A 23161-nucleotide genomic window follows, 5' to 3' on the forward strand; every position below is an offset into this window, starting at 1 on the left:
ATGGATACATATCATTATATATTTGTCCAAATCCACAGAATGCACAACACCAAGAATGAACCCTACTGTAAACTATGCACTTTGGGTGATTATATGATGTATCAATGTAGGTTCACCAATTGTAACAAATGTACCACTCAGGTGGTACTTACCACTTTTTGGCCACATATTTAATTTACACACACATGCAAGTGTGCATATGTGTTTATACATATAGCTTTACCTAATTCTTTTAATAGCAGCTTAATATTCCATTGAATGGATGACTTAATTTAACTAGTCTGATTTATATATATATAGGCTTTTCCCCACCTTTTGCTGTTACAAACAATATTGCATAAATTATTCTTATACATATTTGTCTTTAATACACATGTCCAAGTATATCTGTATCAGAAATTGCTAAAAGTAAAAAGTTTGCATGCTTCAATTCAAAAAGCAATTTAAATGGATATATCCAACTCGAACCACCTACTCAGTATTAGTAGTGTCTTAAACAGGAAAGGAAGTTTAATAAAAATAGTTAATGACTGAAGAGGTTATCTCATTCCTGGCCTTGTTGCCTGCAGTTTTGAATTTTACTTTCATTAGCACTTTAATCACATGGTAGGAACATAAAGAGAAACAGAAGTATTTCAATTTTAATTATGTTGTAGGACTAAAGGACTGATGTGGGATGAAGTAAGATTTCTGGATTACTTTTTTTTTTTTAAGATCTTTGTTTTTGGCTGCATTGGGTCTTCATTGCTGCATGCAGGCTTTCTCTAGTTGCAGCAAGCTTGTGCTAGGTGAGCGGGCTTCTCATTGTGGTGGCTTCTCCTGTTGTGGAGCACAGGCTCTAGGCACTCAGGCTTCAGTAGTTGTGGCTCGTGGGCTCTAGGGCACAGGCTGGATTACTTTTGCACGATTACAACCTCTCCAATGTTTTTTTTTTTTAATTTTTATTGGAGTATAGTTGACTTACAATGTGTGTTAGTTTCACATGTACAGCAAAGTGAATCAGTTATACATATACATATATCCACTCTTTTTTTTAAATTTATTTTTGACTCATTTTGGGTCTTTGTTGCTGCGCGCAGGCTCTCTCTAGTTGTGGCGAGCAGGGGCCGCTCTTAGTCACAGTGTGTGCGTTTCTCACTGCGGTGGCCTCTCTTGCTACGGAGCATGGGCTCTGAGCGTGCAGGCTTCAGTAGTTGTGGCCTGTGGCTCAGTAGTTATGGCTTGCAAGCTCTAGAGCGCAGGCTCAGTGGTTGTGGTGCACAGGATTAGCTGCTCTGAGGCATGTGGGATCTTCCTGGACCAGGGCTCGAACCTGTGTTCCCTGCATTGGCAGGCGGATTCTTAACCACTGTGCCACCACGGAAGCCCCATATATCCACTCTTTTAAAAGATATATGATATCTTTTCATGAAGAAAATGCAAAGCTTTATTGAGCACTACAGATGAGCCAAATAGAAGGATGTATTATACATTCATGGAAAAGAAGGCTAAATTCTTCCCCAAACTAATATACAGATTCAGTGCAATTCAAATACAGACTGCAAATGGATTTTTCAACAAACTTGATAAGCTAATTCTAATTTTTTTTTTTGGCCGCACCCCACGGCATGTGGGATCCTAGTTCCCCTACCAGGGATTGAACCCACACCCCCTGCATTGGAAGGTGGAGTCTTAACCACTGGATCACTGGGGAAGTCTCAAGCTAATTCTAAATTCTGTGGAAGAGTAAACAGCTCCCCCACCCACCAACAAAAAAGAGAAGAAGAAAAAAAGTGGTAGATGCACTTGCTCTACAGATATTAAGACTTGCTATAGAGTTAAAACATCCTATAGTAAAGAAGACAACGTAGCACTGGTGCCAGGACAAACAGACCAACAGATAAGAGAGATCAGAAATAGAGACTTGATATATGACAGATATGGCACTGCCCATCAGTAGGGGGAAGGATACAATAAGTGGTGCTATTAACGATCAGTAATCCATATGGAAAAAATAAAAGTGGAACAAAAATCAGTTTGTTTTACGGACAAAACTGCAAAACTTTTAGAATAAAATCAAGAGAAAAATCTTTGAGATAAGGATGGAGAGGAGTTTTTAAAAACACCACCACGAAAAGAATGATAAATTCAACTGTATTAAATTTTGGAACATCTGTTCACCAAAACACCATAAAAAGAGTGAAAACCCACCATAAACTAGGAGATACTGGCCACAAATAAAATTCAAAAAGAAGTGTCACTGAAAATTTTATTACTCAATAACAAGTTATATAAGAGTATATGGTTAAAATTAGTTTGTAACGGAATATTCAGCGTTATTTCTCTAACCTCTCAAATACTCAAAATATATCTCTTATAGTCACAGAACACATGAATCCTATAGACTAATTTGCCCAAGAGCCTTTTTATAGCACATCAATATCAAAGGTCCATTTCTGTACACCCTAAAGAAACTCTTGCACAAGAATAGCTGAGGAGCAAGAAAGTTTGTACTAGCAGTATGCCTAATAACAAAAATATGGAAACAACTAAAATATCTACTGGCAGAAGAAAAAGAAGTGGTAGAATTACTAAGAAAAGCATAAGAATGCTAATAACCAAACACAGTCCAAGGTAAACGTCACCTCTAGGATGAAGGCAAGGGAACAGGATTGGGGGTGCTCTTTTTAAAAAGTTTTTTGGTTTCTCAGGTATTCATTACATGTATTATTTTCTATGTATTAAATACATCATAAACCTTTGATCGTAAGACCATAATACATGTGGTCTTATCCATCTACAGTGAAATGACCTCCAGGAACTTGAAAGTAAGCGAAATTGAGTAAAAGGACTATAATGGCCTCCAGCCCTATTAGATTTAACTAAAACCTGACTGAGAGCACTAGCAGTTTGAAAGAAGGTACCTAATCCATCAACAGGATTTAAGTAGTCCATGGAAGCATAGAAAATGAGCCAAAGACAAACACTGACAATACCTGTTTAAGCACTGCTAGAGGGAAAAACCTAAACTAGTGTTAGGTGACAATTCTCCATGGGTCTCACTTCTGCAGATACAGTGAGTAGAGGTACTATCTGCCTTTGCTTCAGACTATCTTTTCAACGATGTGTGAATAGGGAACCCTTGAAAGATAGAGTATTTCTCCTTTGAAGTTAGGTTTGTTTAGTTAACGAGTATAACAAAGACACTGTGTCCCTCCCTGGCAAAAGTCAGGCAGGATTATTGCCCATTATAAAAGACTGGGGTTCCCCAAAACTCAGGGTTCCAATATTGGGATGCAAATCCACTGAGTGTGCAATATTCACCTGAGCAGCTTAGCACCACCCCCATGGGACTTGGGAAGCAAGGGGAATGGACACAAACATGAAGCTCATGCTACTTTATTGTGCTGTGAGTAACAGTCCTTTGTCTCTGACCTAGCAGTCTTATGTCTTCTGGCAGCATTCATATAACTTGCTAGCTAGGGTTAAATCTCACACTCTTCATATTTCTTGACAGCAAGGAAGTAGTCTAGTCCTTTTGGCAAGGTTATTCCTCTGATGTAGGATGCTTCCAAGGTGATGCTGTTAGCATTTATTCATCTATTCTTTCATTCAACAAATATTTACTGGGTGCTTACTCTATCTTAGGAACTTCTAGATTCCTGAACGTATCAGTGAACAAACAAAAAAAGTACAAATAGGAGACAAATTGTAATCAGGAAATAAGTGTTATTAAGAAAAATAAAATAGCATAAGGATACAGTGATGGAAGCGTTGGTATTTCATTTAGAGTGCTCAGGGAAGGCTTCACAGAAGAGGGACCTGAAGTAAGGAGCAAGCTCTGGGAACATCTGGAGGAAGAGTGTTCCAGATAAAAGGAAGAGCAGATGCAAAGCCCTTGAGGCATAGATATTATTAATATATTTAAAACGTAGGAGGTCGAGGTATTAAGGAGCTAGTGAGTGAGAAAGAATAGAAAATAAATCTGGAGACGCCACGAACAAAATCATGCACAGCTCTGTAAAACCTCTGTATGTTGCTCTAAATAGGATGTTAGACTTTTATAAAGTTTCGAACACATTTGATTTGTATCTTTTTAAAGGATCACTTTGGTTACTGTGTGAACTGATTATTAGAGTGGATGGGAAGGATAAGAGTGGAAGTAGGGAAATTAGAAGATTATAGCAGTAAGAAATGATGACGGTCTGAGAAACATACTTTGAATGTAGTGCTTACAGGATTGCTGATTGACTGCTGATATCTACAGTATGAGATTGAGAGAGGAATGAGTCAGGATGGCTTCAAGTTTCTGCCCTGAGCAAATGTATAAGTGATATACCATTTACTTATATAGGAAACATTGGCATTAGACTTAATTAGAGTGGAGGAAGGGGGATAATCCTAACTGAAGTTCCAATTTTGGGAGGACCAGAGAGGTTGTATGAATACATGCTATTAGCCTGGTACTTGCCCAGGTCACGTACATAGCCTGAGAATATATGTTTCTTGCGACCTTAAGTAACCTAATTAATCAGATCTATTGGCAGGGAACCATTCACAATCTGTGTCTAACTTGAATATTTCAAACTATATTTATTTGCTGTGGTATGGCTGTATTGGGACTTGCTGGAAGAAAAATTCCCAGATGATCCAGAAGGTTTTTTATTTTCTCTTTACCCCCTGCGCCCCCATATTCAAGCTTTTAAGATAAAAATAACAATTAAATTTTAGGTTTATCTAAGAATGCAAGGGCACACACTACTGAATTGATCAAGTCTGAATTTCATTAACCTTCTACCTCCTTTTTAATAAATCTGTAGTTCTACCTAAACTTCTCTTCAGTCTAGAAAAATGAAGTAATTCCTCTTTCAGTGTAATTCCTGTGTCCTTGATAAGTCTTCTTTGGGTCTGTATCAATTATTCTCTCTGTCCCAAATCTTTAACTTCTCACTTTCTTTATCCCTTTGAATTTTAAACATATTTATTTCCTTGGCCCTCCACCTTCTAGCTCCACCTGCTCTCTAAAGGAAGGCCTCTGTAGTCAAACTTTTGAAAGGAGCTCAGGCAAAAAAAAAAAAAAAAAAGGTTGTTTCTTCTCCTGTCATGAATGCCTCCTAATACCACTGAAACTATGCTAGGGGTATCAATTACCTTTACAGAGATGACTCCAGGATTCATCCATCCAGGTCCTTTATTGGACCATGTAATTGCAATACATTAATTAACTACTCCGTCACTTACCTTTTTAACTCTCCTTCTCAGGCTTCTGAGACATTATTGCCCTTTCCTAGTTCTCCTATCTGAGTGACTGTTCTTCTTCAACACCCTGTCTTTTAATATTTAGTGATCCTCAGTGTTCCAGCTTTGAATACTATTCTCTTACAAAGTAATTCAAACTTCTCTCATAGTTTTAATTTCCATCGTTAGATAATGACTCCCAACTTTAAGTTCAGTCCATATCTCTCCTTGAGCCTCAGATTTAGAAACAATATTTGAAGAGACAATGGTGGAGAAATTTCTAAATCTGTTCAAAGATATCAGCCAGATTCAAAAAGCTCTATAAACCCAATAAAAAAACCTAGTACCTAGGCATAGCATAATAAAACAGCGAAAAGCCACAGACAGACAGTATTTCTTAATAGCAATGATGGAAAAGTATAGACAGTGGTGTGACATCTTTTAAAGTGGTGAAAGAAAATAAATGATAACTTAGAATGTGACAGTCAGCAAAACATCTTTCAAATATGGAGGAAATAAAAGATGTTTCCAGAAAAACGACAACAAAGATTCACCAACAGCAATAAGCAGCCAATGATCCTACATGGTGGTATGGTAATAAACAAGGGATTAAAGAACAGCCAAAAGCATAAGTAGACGGATAAACTGAAATCAATGTTGACTGTTTAAAATATTATTTTGGGAGGTTATAAATACATACACACAGAATGAATTTCATGAGAACAACAACACAAACGGTAAATGAAGAAGAGATAAATGGCATTAAGGTATTGTAGGATCCATGCATTTTCCAGAAGTAGTTTTTTAAAAAATCAATTTAGGGTAGATTCTAAGGAGTTAACAATGAGTACTGTGATCTCTAGGATTACAATAAAAGCACTGAACTGTATTATTAATTATCTAATAAAAAAGAAAAATTAAGTAGTTAAATATACCTGAATAAGCCAAGTGGAGGAAATAATGAACAGAGAAAAATGGGGCAAACAGAAAACAAGTAAGATGTTAGATTTATACTATATCAATAATTGCAGTAAAAGTAAGTACACAAAATACTCTAAAAGACAAAAACACCCTGAGAAAAAAACAAAACCCAACTGCATATGGTTTAAAAGAGACATCTTATATATGACACATAAATGTTGAAAGTACAAGGATGGGAAAACACACACTGTGTAAACGTTAGCCAAAAGAAAATTGATGTAACCATACTAATATCAGACATAGTAGACTTTTAGGCAAAAAGTATTACCAGAGATAAGGAAGGATATTTCATAATGACAAGAGAGTCAATTCAACATAAAGGTATGACAATTATAAAATTACAAGCAATATATAATAGCCTCAAAATATATAAAGTAAGTAACTGATGGAATTAAAACAAGATGATTCTACAATCAAAGTTGGAGATTTTTAAACATACCTTGCTCGGTTACTGACAAGCAGATTTTTTTTAAAGTTAATAAGGATAACAAACCTGACCTAATATATAGAAAGAACACTGCAAACAACATCTAAGAATATGAAGTCTTTTCAAGTGCACATGGCACACGGACCTTATGTTGAGCCATTAAATAAGCCTCAACAAATGTTAACGAATGAAATCATTCAGAGTATATTCTTAGAATATCTGCAATAAAAAGAAAAGTAGAAAACCCCAAATGTTTAAAAATCAATCCATTTCTGAATAATAATGAAAATATGGCATATCATCATTTTTCCAATGACTAATGTCAGAAGCAGGGTAGTACACAGCAATTGACTGCACTATTCATTCAACTTCTAGTATGTTTGAAATTTTCCATAAAAAAGGAATAAAAACCAAAATCCTGTAAAAAGCCTTTCTAAAAAGAATTAGAAAATCAGCATAGTACTGTATCTGTTAAAGAAATCGAGCTGTAGCTCAAAAATCATCTGATAAAGAAAATTCTGGGCTCAGATGGCTTCACCAGGAAATTCTACCAAACATTTAAGAAAAACAACAAATTTTAAACTTTTCCACAAACTTCAAAAAAGAAACACTGCCCAGTTTGTTTCATGGAGTTAGCATATCTTGATTACAACACCTGCCTGGGATTTTATGGGAAAAGAAAATTATATGCCAACCTCTTTCATGAACACAAGCATAAGAATCCTAGATAAAATATTATTAAACCCAATTTTATGTACGCATATGTTTATATGTGTATGTATAATGAGTATTATATGGCAACCAAGATGGGTTTATTCCAAGACTGCAAGGTTGCAAACCAATTATTACAATTTACCAATCAACAGGATCAACAAGGAAAAAAATTAGAATCATCTCAATTACTGCAGAAGAAGCATGTCATAAAAAACTTAGTAATGTGGGAATAATAGATACCTTAATCTGTTAAAAGGATCTATGAAAACATACAGCAAATATCATAGTTAATGATGAATGCAATGAATGTAGAAAGCTTTCCCCTGAGATAAGGAACAAAATAAGAAAGTCAATCCCCCCTGCACTAGAAGTCCTAGCCAGTATGACAAGAAAGACATTTAAAAAATTTACAGATTTTAAGTACAGAGTTAATAAATTAATTTAACAATGTCTCTGGATATAAGATCAATTAAAAAAATATACTTATAATAATTAAATACCTAAATAAACTTACAAAAATTAAATACCTAAGAATAAATCTAACAAAAGATAAATGAATGAATCTACCATTTCATGGATTAGAAGATTCAGTATTGTCAAGATGTTAACTTCCTCCAAATTAATTTATGAATGCAATACAATGTCAATCAAAATTCTAGGAGTTTTGTGGAAATTGATAAGCTGACTCTAAAATTTACATAGGTCAAGAACAACAAGATCTTAAAGGACAAAGCTGGGGGACATAACTCCCAGATCCCAGAAATATTATATAACTACTGTTATTTTAAAAGTGTGGTACCGGTATAAAAATAGACAAATAGGCTAAGGGAACAGAACAGAGAATAGAAATAGATCCACACACATACAGTCACATGACAAAGCTGAAAATGCAATGTACTTGTTTCAGAAAGCATAGATTTTTTCACTATATGGTGCTGGATCACTGGCTATCCAGATTTGGGAGTTGTGGTGCAGGGAGGGAACCCTTGACCTCCTAATCTTATACCACTTACAAAAATCAAACATGAAAGAAAAAATAATAAAGTTTCTGAAAGACAACATAAAATATCTTCATGGTTTGGTGAGGATACTCAAAGATTTCTCATACATGACACAAAAAGCACTAACCACAGAGGGAACAATCACTAAATCACTCTTCTATTAAAATTAAGAACTCTTATTCAGCAAAAGACATTATTAAGAGAGTGAAAAGACAGACCACCAGAGAGAAGATATCTGCAATATATATATCCAACAAAGGACTTATTTCTAAAATAAACAAAAAGAAAATGCCTATAAATCAATAAGAAAAAGACAACTCAATATTAGATGTGCAAAATACTTGAGTAGGTACTTTACAAAAGAGAATTTCTAAATGGTCAATAAGCATATAAAAAAAGGTGCTCAACAGCAGTAGTAATCAGGAAAGTATAAACTAAAATCAGAATAAAATACTACTTTACTTCCACTAAGTGACTAAACTGGAAAAAAACGGGGGGGAGGGGAAAGGGGGGGCGCAATACCAGTATTCAGGAAAATTCCCACGACTAGTGGGAATGTAAACCTGGTACACCACTTTGGATTTTTTTGTTTTTAAGTAAAAGTGACACTCCATAAAAATGTACTGTGTTTAACCTGTGGTTTCTTGTGTCTTCTGGCACATGAATGTGTACCCAGGTTTGTGAAGCAACAAACAAGATTTAAGTCCAAGGTGGTTTGCAGGACATAAAACCCCGACAGTCTGGCTCTTGTTCTCTTTGCCTCTCTTTTTCACCCTCCATGTTGTTTTCCCCCTAGATCATGCATACCTCTACTCATACTGTTCCCTGCTATGGACTAAATGTTTGTGTCACCCATGCACCCCCCCAAATTATATGAAACCCAAACCCCCCAATGTGATGCTGTTTGGAGATGGGGCCTTCAGGAGGTAATTAGGTCATGAAGGGTGTGGTCCTGGTATGATAGGATTAGTGCCCTTTATAAGAGACACCAGAGAGCTTGCTCACTTGGGCGTTCTCTGGCACTGAGACAAAGCGGCTGTCTGTAATCCAAGAAGAGAGCCCTCACTAGGAACCAACCATGCTGGCACCCTAACCTTGGGACTTCCAAGCGTTCAGAACTGTGAGGAAAAAAACCTGTTATTTAATCCACCCAGTTTATGGTATTTTGTTATGGCAGACTATGCTGACTAAAATTCCCTCTGTTTAAAACATTCATCCCCTCGCTCCTCCTATGTTTCCCCCCTCAATTTTCATCACCAGCCCCACCCTCTTCAATTAGTTAACAATTTTTCTCACCCTTGAAAAGTTCAGGTGTATCTTAAGAAAAAACACAAACTCTCATCTTCCACAACGACTTCAACACCCCTATCCTGTGCTTCCATATCACTATGAGCACGTATCTATTACGCCATCATAAACTCTTTTAGAACAGAGACTATGGTTTATGTTCCTTTGTATCCCTCTACTGGATAATGAAAATGTAACTAACACCTTTTCCCCTTTATCATCAAAAAATTTAAAGTCAAATTTATGACTCAATTATTACACCTGTATCGGACATTATGACATGTATGTATTGTCTCATTCTGGATTTGATTCATTATAAATCTTATTCTCCTGGGTTTCTGTTGTTCTTTGACTGGTAAAGGGCAGACGGTCCTAATGTTCTCATCTAACACATCCAATTTCTATAAATATGAATAATATATTGAAAAATATTTATTTTCTCACCTGATTGGCTTGGCTTTGCAGGTAGACTCTTCTGGCATTCAGATCTTCAAAGGGAGAAGGTCTTGAGCTTCTGTAAGGCTCACTGGTTATAACTGTCTCTTGCTGGAAAAGATGATCTTTCACTAGAGAACTGGAAGTATCCTCTTCAGTTGCCTAATGGGAACAATCCCCAACTCATTAGTTACCAGAATGTAAAAAACAACAACAAAATAAGATACTTTCACTCTAACAAGAATTTAGCAAATCAGTAAGTATGTACCACCACCATCAGTGTGTATGGCAATTCCCCAAACTCAAATGTGCGTTAGGGGGCTTCCCTGGTGGCGCAGTGGTTGAGAATCCGCCTGCCGATGCAGGGGACACGGGTTCGTGCCCCGGTCCGGGAAGATCCCACATGCCGCGGAGCAGCTAGGCCCGTGAGCTATGGCCGCTAAGCCTGCGCGTCCGGAGCCTGTGCTCCGCAACGGGAGAGGCCACAACAGTGAGAGGCCCGCGTACCGCAAAAAAAAAAAAAAAAAAAAAAAAAAAAAAAAAAAATGTGCGTTAGGAAGCCATGTCAAAATAAAATAATATGAATTAAAAAAAAATCAACTTTATAAGCAAAATGGACTTTCTTAAAAAAAATAACATAGGAAGAATTAGAAGGCATTCCATGCCAAGTGAGAAAGATATCTAATTACAATAAAGCTGTTAATTATAACTAAAAGTGATATATGTAGACAGAAAGTGAAGAAATTATGAGGAAGAAAATACAAATCAATAAAATTGTTACTTTGCAAGTTTTTTTTTAAAGAACTTTTTTCTTTTTACACAGCACCAAGGACTGTGCTGTGTGATATGAGGGATCGAAGAAGGAAGACAGTAGTCTACGTAATTTTAAAAGTAATTGAATGAGTGAAGTAATTAATTAGGCTAAACTTGCTGATTATTTAGAAGGATTCAAATCATATACAAGACTCAGTGAAGGAGATATGCTCAATCAACGACAGTCACTAACAAAATGCTCTTGGAATTTCATAAACAATATTTCTGTGAAATAAATGTTGAATAAGTGAAACTTAGCACATTACAAAACAGAAAGTCCTGAAAAGGTTTTGTTTCTTTTTTTTTTTTTTTAAGAAATGAGATAACTCTTTGCTGTTATTTTTCCCGTTAGTATATAATTATTTGGGAAGAAAAAGTGACAGCCAACTAAAATGACAGAAATACCTTTACTGGCTCATTCTAAAGTAATTTAGAGTAATCATTATAGGGCTAATAATTTTAAAGGTAGAAACACAAGCTTTTTTATGAAAATAAAAAATAAAATTTGGTATTACTTCTAATATTAAGCAATAAAGTTCATAAAAGTTATTAAAATTTGGTATTACTTCTAATATCAAGCAATAAAGTTCATAAAAGTTATGGCTAAGATATTATAAATTTATAAATGCATGTTCCGGTCCTTCCTCCAAAACAAAGAAGCTTTGTGACATTTAATTTTTCTGGAACTCAGTTTTTTCAATTAAATAATTATAATACCTATACTGTTTTATGACATGGATTGCCATTAAGGATTTAGTGAGATGATAATATACGTGAAAATGCTCTGAAAACTAAAAGCTGTTATTTTATCAGGAAGCAATTAAACTTTAAAAAATGTATCTGAGAGTCTACTGTCACTTAAAACTACATATGTCAAAACCAGTTAATTGTTATTTTTAGCTAATTTTCCTAATAGTTGTATCAATGTGTTATGACAGTTAACGCTAAGTTATTGGAAAGGAGGTGGCTAAATAATGGTATTCAGCAAACATTCTTTCAAAATTAATGATCAAAATTGGGAAGAGTAAATAGAATTCAGGAAACATATTTATTTGTTCCAGGAAGCTTTCAAAATAAATGACCCAAGTAATTGTCAACAATCATAAGCAAACTGAATAGAAGAAAACAACAATAACAACAAAAAGGTTTAGAGAAAGGGCCTAGGTTGGAACCTTGTCTTATACAACTTGGGTATGAAATTTAAGCAATTAACTTCTCTAAATCACAGCTCCTTTTTATTATAAACTGGGTATAGTATTTGTATTAAAAATCTCAGGGCTAGTTGAGGTACTCAAGAGATTAAAAACTATAAACAAGCATAAACTGTATTAGTAGTGATCATAAAGTAATTATGCTTTTAATGGTGACAACTATTTTGATCAGGTTGTCTTTACTGTATTCTAATCTAACTGAGAAGTCATTTAAGAATTGTAAAATATAATAAAGCTTACTTAAAAATCTGTATCTGAACAAATACAAAATGTTTACATGACCCAGTGTTTTACTGTACTGACTTAGGTTAATTCTACTTACATTAAACAGTAATAAATTTCATTTTGATTAAAAATGAATACATTATTTTTAAAGGGAAATATCAAAAGTATTGTTTCATTATTAAACAAATAAAATATATATAGTATTTGGCTAATAAATGATTCAGTTCAACTTAAAAATGCTTACCAAAATACCTGGAATTAACCTATTAATTAGAAATACTGGGACTTCCCTGGTGGCACAGTGGAAAAGACTCTGCACTCCCAATGCAAAGGGTCCGGGTTCAATCTAGATCCTACATGCATGCCGCAACTAAGAGTTCCCATGCCACAAAGAAGGAGCCCATGAGCCACAACTAAGACCTGGTGCCATCAACTAAATAAATAAATATTTTTTAAAAAAAGAAATATTTCATACTACACAGTGAATTTATAACTATACACCTAAATGTGTCTCAGCTAATAAAATAACTAAAATATCTTTCAGGTGTCTGATATGGTAAAAATAAACAAACCAACCCTCACTGTTTGAAAATGTAGAGTCTACAATCTACAATAAGGGACATATTATCCATGAATTGTGAGAAACTAACATTTTTAGAGAATCCTAAACAGGAAAAGAGCATTTTCCTACTACCTAACTATGTCTCTTTCAGCAAGTTTAAATTTAGGTGTATATTAAGTTGACAAAGTATTAAAACAAGTGGTGATAAGGAAAATGGTCATTCTCATTCACTGCTTATTCTATACACAGGAGGAAAATCTGGACCATTTCTGAAAAACAATTTTAGTAAAATGTATCAAAAGCTTTTAAAACATTCACACATTTTGACCACTTATTCAATCTAGTAAATAAAAAAATGTACTAAATGGAAAGAGCTTTAGGCACAAAATATTTTTCTCGGAATTTTTTTAATAGTAACAATGAAGAAATAACCTTAATGTCCCAAATTAAGGGAATGGTTATGTAAATTATGGTATGCCCACTTAATGGAATGAGTGGTCATTTGAAATTAGGTTTATGAATAATACCTACTTTGTGGAGAACTGTTTAACGTTAAAAAATCAGTATATAAAATTTTATTTATAGTATTATAACCATAAAAAGATGAAAGGTTAAATAAAAGGATATAAAATGAATGTTAATATTATTCCTTGATGGTATGATTATGAATGATTTTCCAATTTTTCTAGAGCTTATTTACTTTTATAAGGGCGATTTCTTTTAAAATCTAGGTATATATTTTCCCCTTTCTTTTGATATATAGTCATAATATTTAAAAATACAATACAATTATATTCTATCAAAATAGTCAAGTAATTCAACTGACTAATGAACCAGTCACTTGCTTTTTGGCATAAGTAGATTCCTCCCTCCACCCCCTGCCACTCTGTATTTGAGATAATAAACTGAAACATTGTTCAACCTTGCCCTAAACCCTTCTGGATTCATGCAGAATATCTCTTTTGGTCAGTAAAATAAAATAATTTCTAAACAAGCTACTCTTCTGGTTGTCTTTCAAATCCATTTTCTCTTCTCCATATCCACTTACCTACTCTCTTAATGCAAGCTCTCATTATCCTTTTTTGCCTCTCTTATTTTAGTAGGTTTCTAAGTGATCTCCTTGTTTCCAGTCTTGTGAAAGGCTAAGCATGCAAATCTGTTGGTTTTTCTACTCAGAACCCTTCTAAGGTATCCAATTATCAAAGCTCTATTGGGGAACCCTGTACACACTGGAGAATAGAGGGCCGAGAATCATTATTGTCTGAGGAATGCTTTCAAGATACATAATTTACACAATCCATAGAAATGGGCTCTCTCACCCCAGAAGCACTGAGGTACAAGACAAAGTCCAATTTTATTTCACAGGAAAAAGAAACAGACAATAAATACATGAAAAGAAGATGATGGACTTCAATTAAAGACTTAAAAATGTGATGCCAATTTTTTATACAGACTAGAAAAGATGGAAATATAATAATACTCAACACTGGCAAGGGTATGGAGAAATAGGATATTCTGCACTGTTGGTGGGACTGCATTTCTTCTTTGAGAAAGTGATCGTATATACAGATACATACACACACAAATAATCATGGTAGCACTCTTTTTAACAAAAAAAGAAAAGGAGAAAACATCCTATGGCTGTATCAGCACAGGACTGGTTAAAAAATTATGGTATACATATATGATAGAATTCTAAAGGCCATTAAAAAGATGTGTATGCAGTACTCACAAGATATTGCTAAATGAAAAAAAGCTAGGGACAGAACTGTCAGTATGACATGATCCTATCTGTCAAATTGATAGGATGGATGAATAGGTATTTAAAAATTTTATCAGTTTAAGGAAGGATATACACCAAACCACTGATATTTTCCTTAGGAAATATTTTATATAAAGGACTATAGACATAATAATATAAAGGTAATAAAGTGAATATGTGTATACTTATCACCCAACTTAAGAAAGAAATAACCAAGACAACAAATATTATATTATCAAGACAACAAATAATAGCATCCCCCACCTCTACCACTTGGATAGGTGAATATTATCTTGAAGTAATTGTTTATTTTACAATTTCTTACTGTTCTTTACAGTTTTACCACATAAGTATTATTCCTAAACAATATTTAGTTCTAGATGCTTCTGAATTTTGACTGATATCATGCTATTTGGGACATTTTGGAACTTGCTTTTTTTGGTCATTTTTTTTCATGAAACTTATTCATGTTGATATATGTAGCAATAGCTCACTCATTTTCACTTCTTTGTAGTGATGATAGCTAACACCTATTAAACATTTTCTATGTAGCAGACATTGTCTCAAGTACTTTACATGGGTTAACTCATTTAATCCTCACAACAACCCTTCGAGCTAGTTAGCATTATTATCTCTCTATTCCACAGGAAGAAACTAAAGCTCAAAGGCATTATGTAACTTGCCTAAGATAAAACACTTAATTTTTTGCTATTTCAAACAAGGGTGCTAAGAACATTCTTCTACAGGCCTCATGATACATATATACAAGAATTTTTCCGGTACATATCCAGGGGTGGAAATGCTAGATTATAAGATACACGTATGCTCTGATTTATAAAATAAAAATTATTTTCCAAGGTGGTTTTAACAATTCACATATCCACAAGCAATGTTCTATATTCTCACTAAGACTAGGAATTATCACAACTTTCACTCTTATTTATGGATATGCTGTTTAATTTCTATGATAATGGACTAGTCTTACTAAAAATTACATAGTGTTTTCTTTTCATGAACAATAAATTTTGAGAATGAACAAAAGAAGTAACAAATGAATGCATAGGTTTGTTACTTTACCATGGCTCCTACTCTACTGTTTCATCATCTCTTTTTGCTTCAGATGTACTGTTTCTCTCCAGTACTGTCTAACATTTCACACTTCTGATTCTTTGTACATGTCATTTCCTCTACCCACAAAGACTATCTTCAATTTTTCCACTAGAAAAACTCCTTTTTAGAGTTTGGGATTAACATATACACACTACTATATATAAAATAATCAACAAGGACCTACTATATAGCACAGGGAACTCTACTCAATATTCTGTAATAACCTATATGGGAAAAGAATCTGAAAAAGAGTGAATGTATGCATATGTATAACTGAATCACTTTGTTGTACACCTGAAACTAACACAACGTAGATCAACCATACTCCAATATAAAATAAAAATAAAATAAAGAACTCCTTAACATCATCCATAAACTCCTCAAAAAGTCTGTTAATCCACTCCAAAGTTACTCCCTCCTTTGAACTTCCTCAAAAATACTTATATCTATCACCCTATATTCTAAGTGTTCTTTTATTTGTATTTTTCCCATGAGCCAGTAATGACAGACTTTCCCTCTGTTTTATTCCTAGAGCTTAGAACTATACCTGACATATAGTGAGTACCCTATAAATAATCAGTGATATGCAAATAACCACAAGTCAGATCACATTATATTAATATAGACCCTTGGGAGTAAATCTGGCAATAGAAAAAAATGTAGCAAAAGAACTCCTTAAACAACAATGAAAAGTCTTCACCCACAAAAGAAATAATTTTAATAACTGTTAAAAGTTCAAATTACACAAAAAATTCTTCACACCCCCCTAGCACCTATTATTATTTGACATATATCTTTCTAGACTTCTTAATACATATATATATGTTTATAGTCTAGGTATAATTTGATTCCATTTATATATTTAGGTCTATCCATGTAGTGCTTTCTTTTACCACAAAACATACCATGAACCTCTCTCCCTGTGTCAATATATAAAGATGTACCCTGTGCTTTAAAATGGTTGCAAAGAAGTTCAATATTTGTATTCAACTCGAATTAGAGGCATTTAAATAGCTTCCAATTTTTTGGTCATATACATTGCAACGCACCTCCTTATAAATACATCTTGGTGCACTGGTAGTATTATTTCCTTAGGATTAATTCCCATTAATACTAGAGAGTATAAGCTACCCTCTAGCAAACTTATGTGCCCTTTGAAAACCTCTCAAGAAAGACTATTTCCTCACATCTCTACCCACACCGGGCCTTATCATTTAACTATCTCTGACAAACTCATATAAGAAAAAAATTTTAATTGTTATTTTATAAAAAAGATTATTTGTACCATTTCCATTATTAACATTAATAGTAGCCAAAACATTTTTTAAAACTTGGATCAGACTGAGTAAAAAGTATTCTGGCTTAGTCAAACTTGAATGTTTTTTTTACTGGATTACAACTCTTTAAATGTAACAATTACCATGAGAAAGGGGATGTAATCTCGTTAGGTGGTGGAAAATGCCAAAAAATCTTCCACAGGAGCAGAAAATCTAATGTATGATATGCACAAAGGATGTACATACATTTGCATGAGCTCCAGCTTTTAAAAAGTTGTCTATAGCAGTAATATACATCCACATTCAATGCTTTTAGTACTGTGCTGGCATTGGCTCATCTGTATTACCTAAAAAGTAAACCATGCCAATGTTTCACGTACAGTGGAAATCTGTTCCACTCTCAGAGGCTGGTATAATAATTATTCTTCTATGGTTGCTCAGAGATTGTTTAGCTTTTTATTTCTCCAAGACTATTACAGCAATTTTGTGTGTAGAGGCAAAAGGATGCAGTATAAAGTAATAAAATAATTCTAGCTGTAGTTCTCTTTCAGAACATAAGTCTAGATGACAGCTGTAGAGAAAATAAATACAGATTTTGCTTTTCTCCTTCCTTTGTCCCTTCTCTCTATATTAATTCTGAGGCAGAGAAAACAGCGTTGTCCTGTAAACTTTTTAAAATGTATGATTTCCGGGCTTCCCTGGTGGCGCAGTGGTTGAGAGTCCGCCTGCCAATGCAGGGGACACAGGTTCGTGCCCCAGTCCGCGAGGATCCCACGTGCCGCGGAGTGGCTGGGCTCATGAGCCATGGCCACTGAGCCTGCGCTCTGCAACGGGAGAGGCCACAGCAGTGAGGGGCCCGCGTACCACCCCAAAAATAAATAAATAAATAAATAAAATGTATGATTCCCAATAAACAATATAGTGCAAAAAAAAGTGATATCACAGTCTATCAGTTGCTCCAAACTTTCATTCTTGTAGTTGTATATCACGAATCACAGGTTTGAACGTGTGACTGGGTCATATTCAACAAGAGCAGTTTTAAATAATTATATTATTAGTTTACTTTAGCATGATGAGAAAATTTTAGATTTTTTTGGTAAAGAAATCTTATATTTTAGTATTGCATATGTTAAAAATGCTATCAAAGCTATTCTTCTGGTATTTAAAACTATACAAATTATGCAAACTCGGAAAGCACAGAAAAGAAAAAAAATTACTAACAATTCTACAAGCCCAACAAAATCACTATTTACACTTTGATGTAGCAGCCAGTAGCAATGCATTTTATATTTGACCACCAATGTTTCCTATTCTGTTTGCTAGATTTCTTTAGTTACTTTTTATTAGTTTAAGAATAAACTAAACCTTGAATTTTCAATTTTGCATGTCTGTGAGCTTTGTCTAAAAATACTAATAGCATATATAGTATTTTGTTTAGGCAACCTGAACACAGTAATCAGTGATGAAATAATATGGAAGGCATATGAGAAAAGTACCAACATATAATGTCCAACAAAAACAAAAAAGAAAAACAAGTCCTCCACCTTATTAATCAACAGAAACTACCCTTTAAATGAAAAGTTAGTTTGGCTTAAATGTGGTATTAGGTTTTCAGGGATTGTTTATTGTCTGTAAATCTGTTTTTCAGTTAATAGGCAGGCAATAGTTGCATAGTTCCTGCTAACTATATAAATCTTTAGACAATCCTTTAATTGGTAAATCTATTTCTAGGATTTTATCCTAAGGTCACATTCAGAAGTACCAACAAAAATTAATGTACAAGACTGTGGAAAATAAAGTAAATGTTCAACGAAACATGAATGGTTAAATAAACTGTAGTATAGTTACACAATATAATGGCAAAATTCAAAGACTCTGAAATCAGACTGTGTGGGTTCAAATTTTATGATTTGTACTACTTAAATTCTAACCACCACTATCACTACCATTACCAATACAAACAAAAATCTTATCAAAACCACAATCAAAATGGAGAAGAGACTGATTCTGATGGTACTTTTAAAAAGAAGTATGTATTTGAATATAACATGCAAGAACAAAGGAAAACTTAAGCAGAAGAACCCAAAATCTTAATAGCAATTACCACTAGGTAGGGATAAATGATTCTTGATTTCTTCTTTATAATTTTCTAACTAACCAAATATTCTACATGAAGGTTAGTTTAAAAGTCAAGGAAAAATTAAATAGTGACAAAATATTATGCAAAAAGATTATATAGAGTTTTTTTTACTCCCTTATTAGATAATTAAACTCTATCTAAAATATATAAAGGTTACAGGAACTTAACTATAAGGTAGGATGGTGGGAGATCACAGTAATATAAAATCCATTTTGCTAGCTAAATAAATTTCTATCCATTAACTTAGTTTTCAGATATAGAGCCTTATTAAAATGTTACTACCTCTGAAAATGAGTACATGAACAATTCATATCCCCCTTGACTAAAGCAAATGACTTTGAACAATAAATGTAAATCACAATCCTTTTAATCATTTGGCTCAAAAATGACCTTAATTATAAAAAAGAGTAAGTTAGTCAAGTATTTCTCTGTGGCGAAGAGAAAATATGATACCTTTTCACTTCAGATCAATTAGGTGTCACCTTTCTTCTGCCCCAAAGCATGGAATCTGAGATCTTTTCCTCTTATAATCACAAACCAATCGTGAGGTGAGTTTTATGGGTTTTGTTAGCAATCTAGCCTATCTGAACAATAAGAACTGTTACGACTAAAAACTCTGGTTGGAAAAACACTGTAAAAATAATCTTAAAGCAAATGTAAGCTAACATTAAAACAAAACAAAAAACCCCACCTAACCGGCTCATTAAAATAGTTAAATAAAGAAACCAAATGAAGAGAACATTCATACCTTACTGCTGCTTGGGTTTTTTTTCTTTTTTAACTCCTTAATTTTGAAGATTTTTCTTCAAAAAACCTTTCCTACCAACTATGTATATGGTCAAAACTTTACTAAACATCAGGGATAAAAGATGAGCAAAATATGATTTTAAATCCAAATAATGATGTTATGAAACCTTTCAAAGACATGTATGAAATAGAAAGGTAAATATCTTTCTGATGATTTATGATACTGATAAAGATACTGAATTGCTGAAAGCTGAAAGTTGTCTACCAGCAAATAATCAAATGTTTAGCATAGTTATTGGAACAGAACAGGTACTCAAATATTTACTGAATGAATTAACAAGTACTCAAAATGGAGAGGATTTCCACTCTGATATTTAAAGTCTTAAAGACATTTATGATCTAACTAACAGTCATTACTTCCTTGGAGTTAAAATAATTAGAGAATGGGTTATTCTTTTAAAGCCATTTTAGTTGTCTTTGCAAATAATCACTAATAAAGTAAACCTGACATAACCACTATCATAAACTATAGTCAACTTGCACTCAAAATAATTTCAAAATGTTTATGTATGTCAAGCCCATAGGTGGATTACAAAACAATAATGTACTTTGTTCCTAATAAAGTGGTTAACTGAATTAGAATACTTTATAACCTCCAATACATTCCAAAATAAGAATGATGTGAAAACTTTAGCATATCATGAAATAAATGGTACTAAAGTAAACTTAAGAGTTTTCTTTGGCAGTTTAATTCTGTAAGTTGATTCTTTTTTTAAAAATTTCACATTTTGCTAGCATCTCAGTATCTCTCAGCCCCTTTTGGTATAATTAAGGTTAATATATTATACATACATAATCGGGCTCAGAATTTTTAAAACTAATACGAATTGTGTTTTTTTCTACCTGAACATACTTTTAGTTGTAAAGGGGCTATGAAACCAAGATATAATACAATCTTCTATTGAAAAATGGAATTTAACCTAAGCTAGATGTATCATCTAAAAAAGTTAAGAATGGGAGCAAGATAAAATGAACATGATTATAAATGTTAGCTTTCATTCTACTCATCTTCCTTTTCTGCTTATGTATTGGTTAGCTGTTGGTGCATAACAAATTACCACAAAACTGCAGCTTCAAAGAACATTTACTCTCTCATAGTTTCTTTGAGTAAGAAATTTGGGAGCAACTTAGCTGAATGGTGTTCCTTAAGTACAGTTCCTCTCGTTGTGAGGACCCATGAACTAAACAGACAAATTATCTGCCCCACACACAACCAAAATACAATGGTAGGACAGGCAGAGGATAACTGTTATAAAACTTCTGGTTCAGAATAAGAGAAAATGGAGTCACTGATCCAAAGTAATTCTGTAATCAAGGTGGGAACAGGTTAGAAGTTCCTTGAATATGGGAATAATTCTCCATAGCTCTTGGCTCTGCCCTTTGAGATTTTGGTTCTATTTCTGAGTTATCTTTCCGTTTTATGAAAGGAAGTCTATGTTTACATGTAAAATGTTTTTCAACCTGCTTCCTGCCAGTAAAATTTTGGGGATCCAAGGGGCCACTCCTCAGACTGGTAATATTTCTACCAATTAACTATTTTGAAAACTTTGTGGGTCTCTTGGGAATCTTACTGGGATTCACTCTGTTAGACAAAAAGCACAGTCACAATTCTGAGACAAACTCTTCTCTACTTTAAATTTCTGCTGAGGACACCCTTAATCTGCTTTAAGCCCTCTTACTTTGATTGAAAGGTTCTCTGAGGCTCACATTACATCTTTCTGAGGTTTTAACAAAGGATTTTATAGTCACACCACTGGCTTCATCTTTAGACAAACCTATTCTGAGAGTGCCCAGGATATGATCTTTGCCTGGAAGCTGTTTCCTAACTTTAGCATAGCTTGACATATTGAGAGGATGAGAATTTTCAAAACCAGCAAGTCCCGGTTCTTTTTGTTTGTTTAGGATCCCTTCCTGAGCCTATTTCTCCCATCCACTGCTTTACCATAACCAGAAGTAGGACATTTTCTACTTCACTTATTACTACAGGTGACAGTATTGCTAAACTTTCTGCTACTATATAACAGTGATTTCCTTTCTTTCAGTTTCCAATATGGTGTTCTTCATTTTCATTTAAGACCTCATCAGTAGTCTCCTCAAAGGCTTAACTTTAAGCTTCCATCTACTGTCCCCAAGCTCAAATTATATGCCACATTCTGAAGTATTTGTTATGGCAGCACCGCATTATGGGTAGCAAAATCTCTGTTAGTAACCAATTACCCCAAACCTAGAGGCTTAAAATAACATTTGTTATTTTACAGTTTCTGTAGGTCATGAATTCAGGAGCAGCTTAACGAGGTGGTTCCAGCTCACAGTCCCTAGGGAAGTTACAGTTAAGACATCAACCATGACTGCAGTCATCTGATGGCTCATTTGGAGGTGAATGACCTGCATCCAAGATGGCTCATTAACATGTTTATTGTCACAAAACTTCAGTTCCTTGCCACAAGGACATCTCCATAGAGTTGCTTGAGTGTCCCCATGACATGGCAGTTGGCATCCTCCAGTACAGGGATCTAAGAGAGCCAGAAAGAAGCTGCAATATCTTTTATGGCCTACCTTTGGAAGTCATACTCTTGTCATTTCTACCATATGCTCCTTATTAAGAAACAACCCAGTAAGTATAGCGCCCACTCAAGGGGAGGAGAATAAGATTCCACCAAAAGGAATGCAATTTAAGAATCTATTTTAAAAACACCATAGTAAGTGAAAACCAAGAACTAAAACTTGATATAAAAATTGCTCAGGGCTTCCCTGGTGGTGCAGTGATTGAGAGTCCGCCTGCCGATGCAGGGGACGTGGGTTCGTGCCCCGGTCCGGGAAGATCCCGTGAGCCATGGCCGCTGAGCCTGCGCGTCCGGAGCCTGTGCTCCGCAATGGGAGAGGCCACAGCAGTGAGAGGCCCACATACGGCAAAAAAAAAAAAAAAAAAAAAAAAAAATTGCTCTTAGTGAAATTACACTTACATGGAAGCCTATTTTAGAGTCTCTAGTGACAATGCACATTTTCTATTTTATTATGAAAATAAAAACCAAGCAAGTGCTTCAGTGTATAATGAAGCTAAAATATAAATAACTCTTTTAGGTGCGTGTGTGTACGTGTAGGAGAGCGTGCTTGTGTGTGTGTGTGTGTGTGTGTGTGTGTGTGTGTGTGTGTGTGTAACCTGTTGGACTGGGGGCAGTGGAGAGACCTTAC

The 23161-nt window shown here is 34.3% G+C and overlaps 1 protein-coding gene across 2 annotated transcripts in view; it reads right to left on the minus strand.

Annotated features, from left to right (window-relative positions):
- The window catches only part of SPRED1 (sprouty related EVH1 domain containing 1), a gene marked incomplete at its 5' end in the record, with an annotated part of 131587 nt that overhangs the window by 29341 nt on the left and 79085 nt on the right, over positions 1-23161 (minus strand). For both annotated transcript variants that reach the window (XM_082618913.1, XM_082618912.1), the window contains one exon: positions 10072-10224. In XM_082618913.1, the coding sequence (XP_082475039.1) occupies positions 10072-10224 (153 nt within the window). The remainder of the gene's footprint in view (positions 1-10071; positions 10225-23161) is intronic.

The sequence above is a fragment of the Mesoplodon mirus genome, assembly GCF_964341445.2.
Source record: "Mesoplodon mirus genome assembly, chromosome: 4".
Taxonomy (NCBI): Eukaryota; Metazoa; Chordata; class Mammalia; order Artiodactyla; family Ziphiidae; genus Mesoplodon; species Mesoplodon mirus.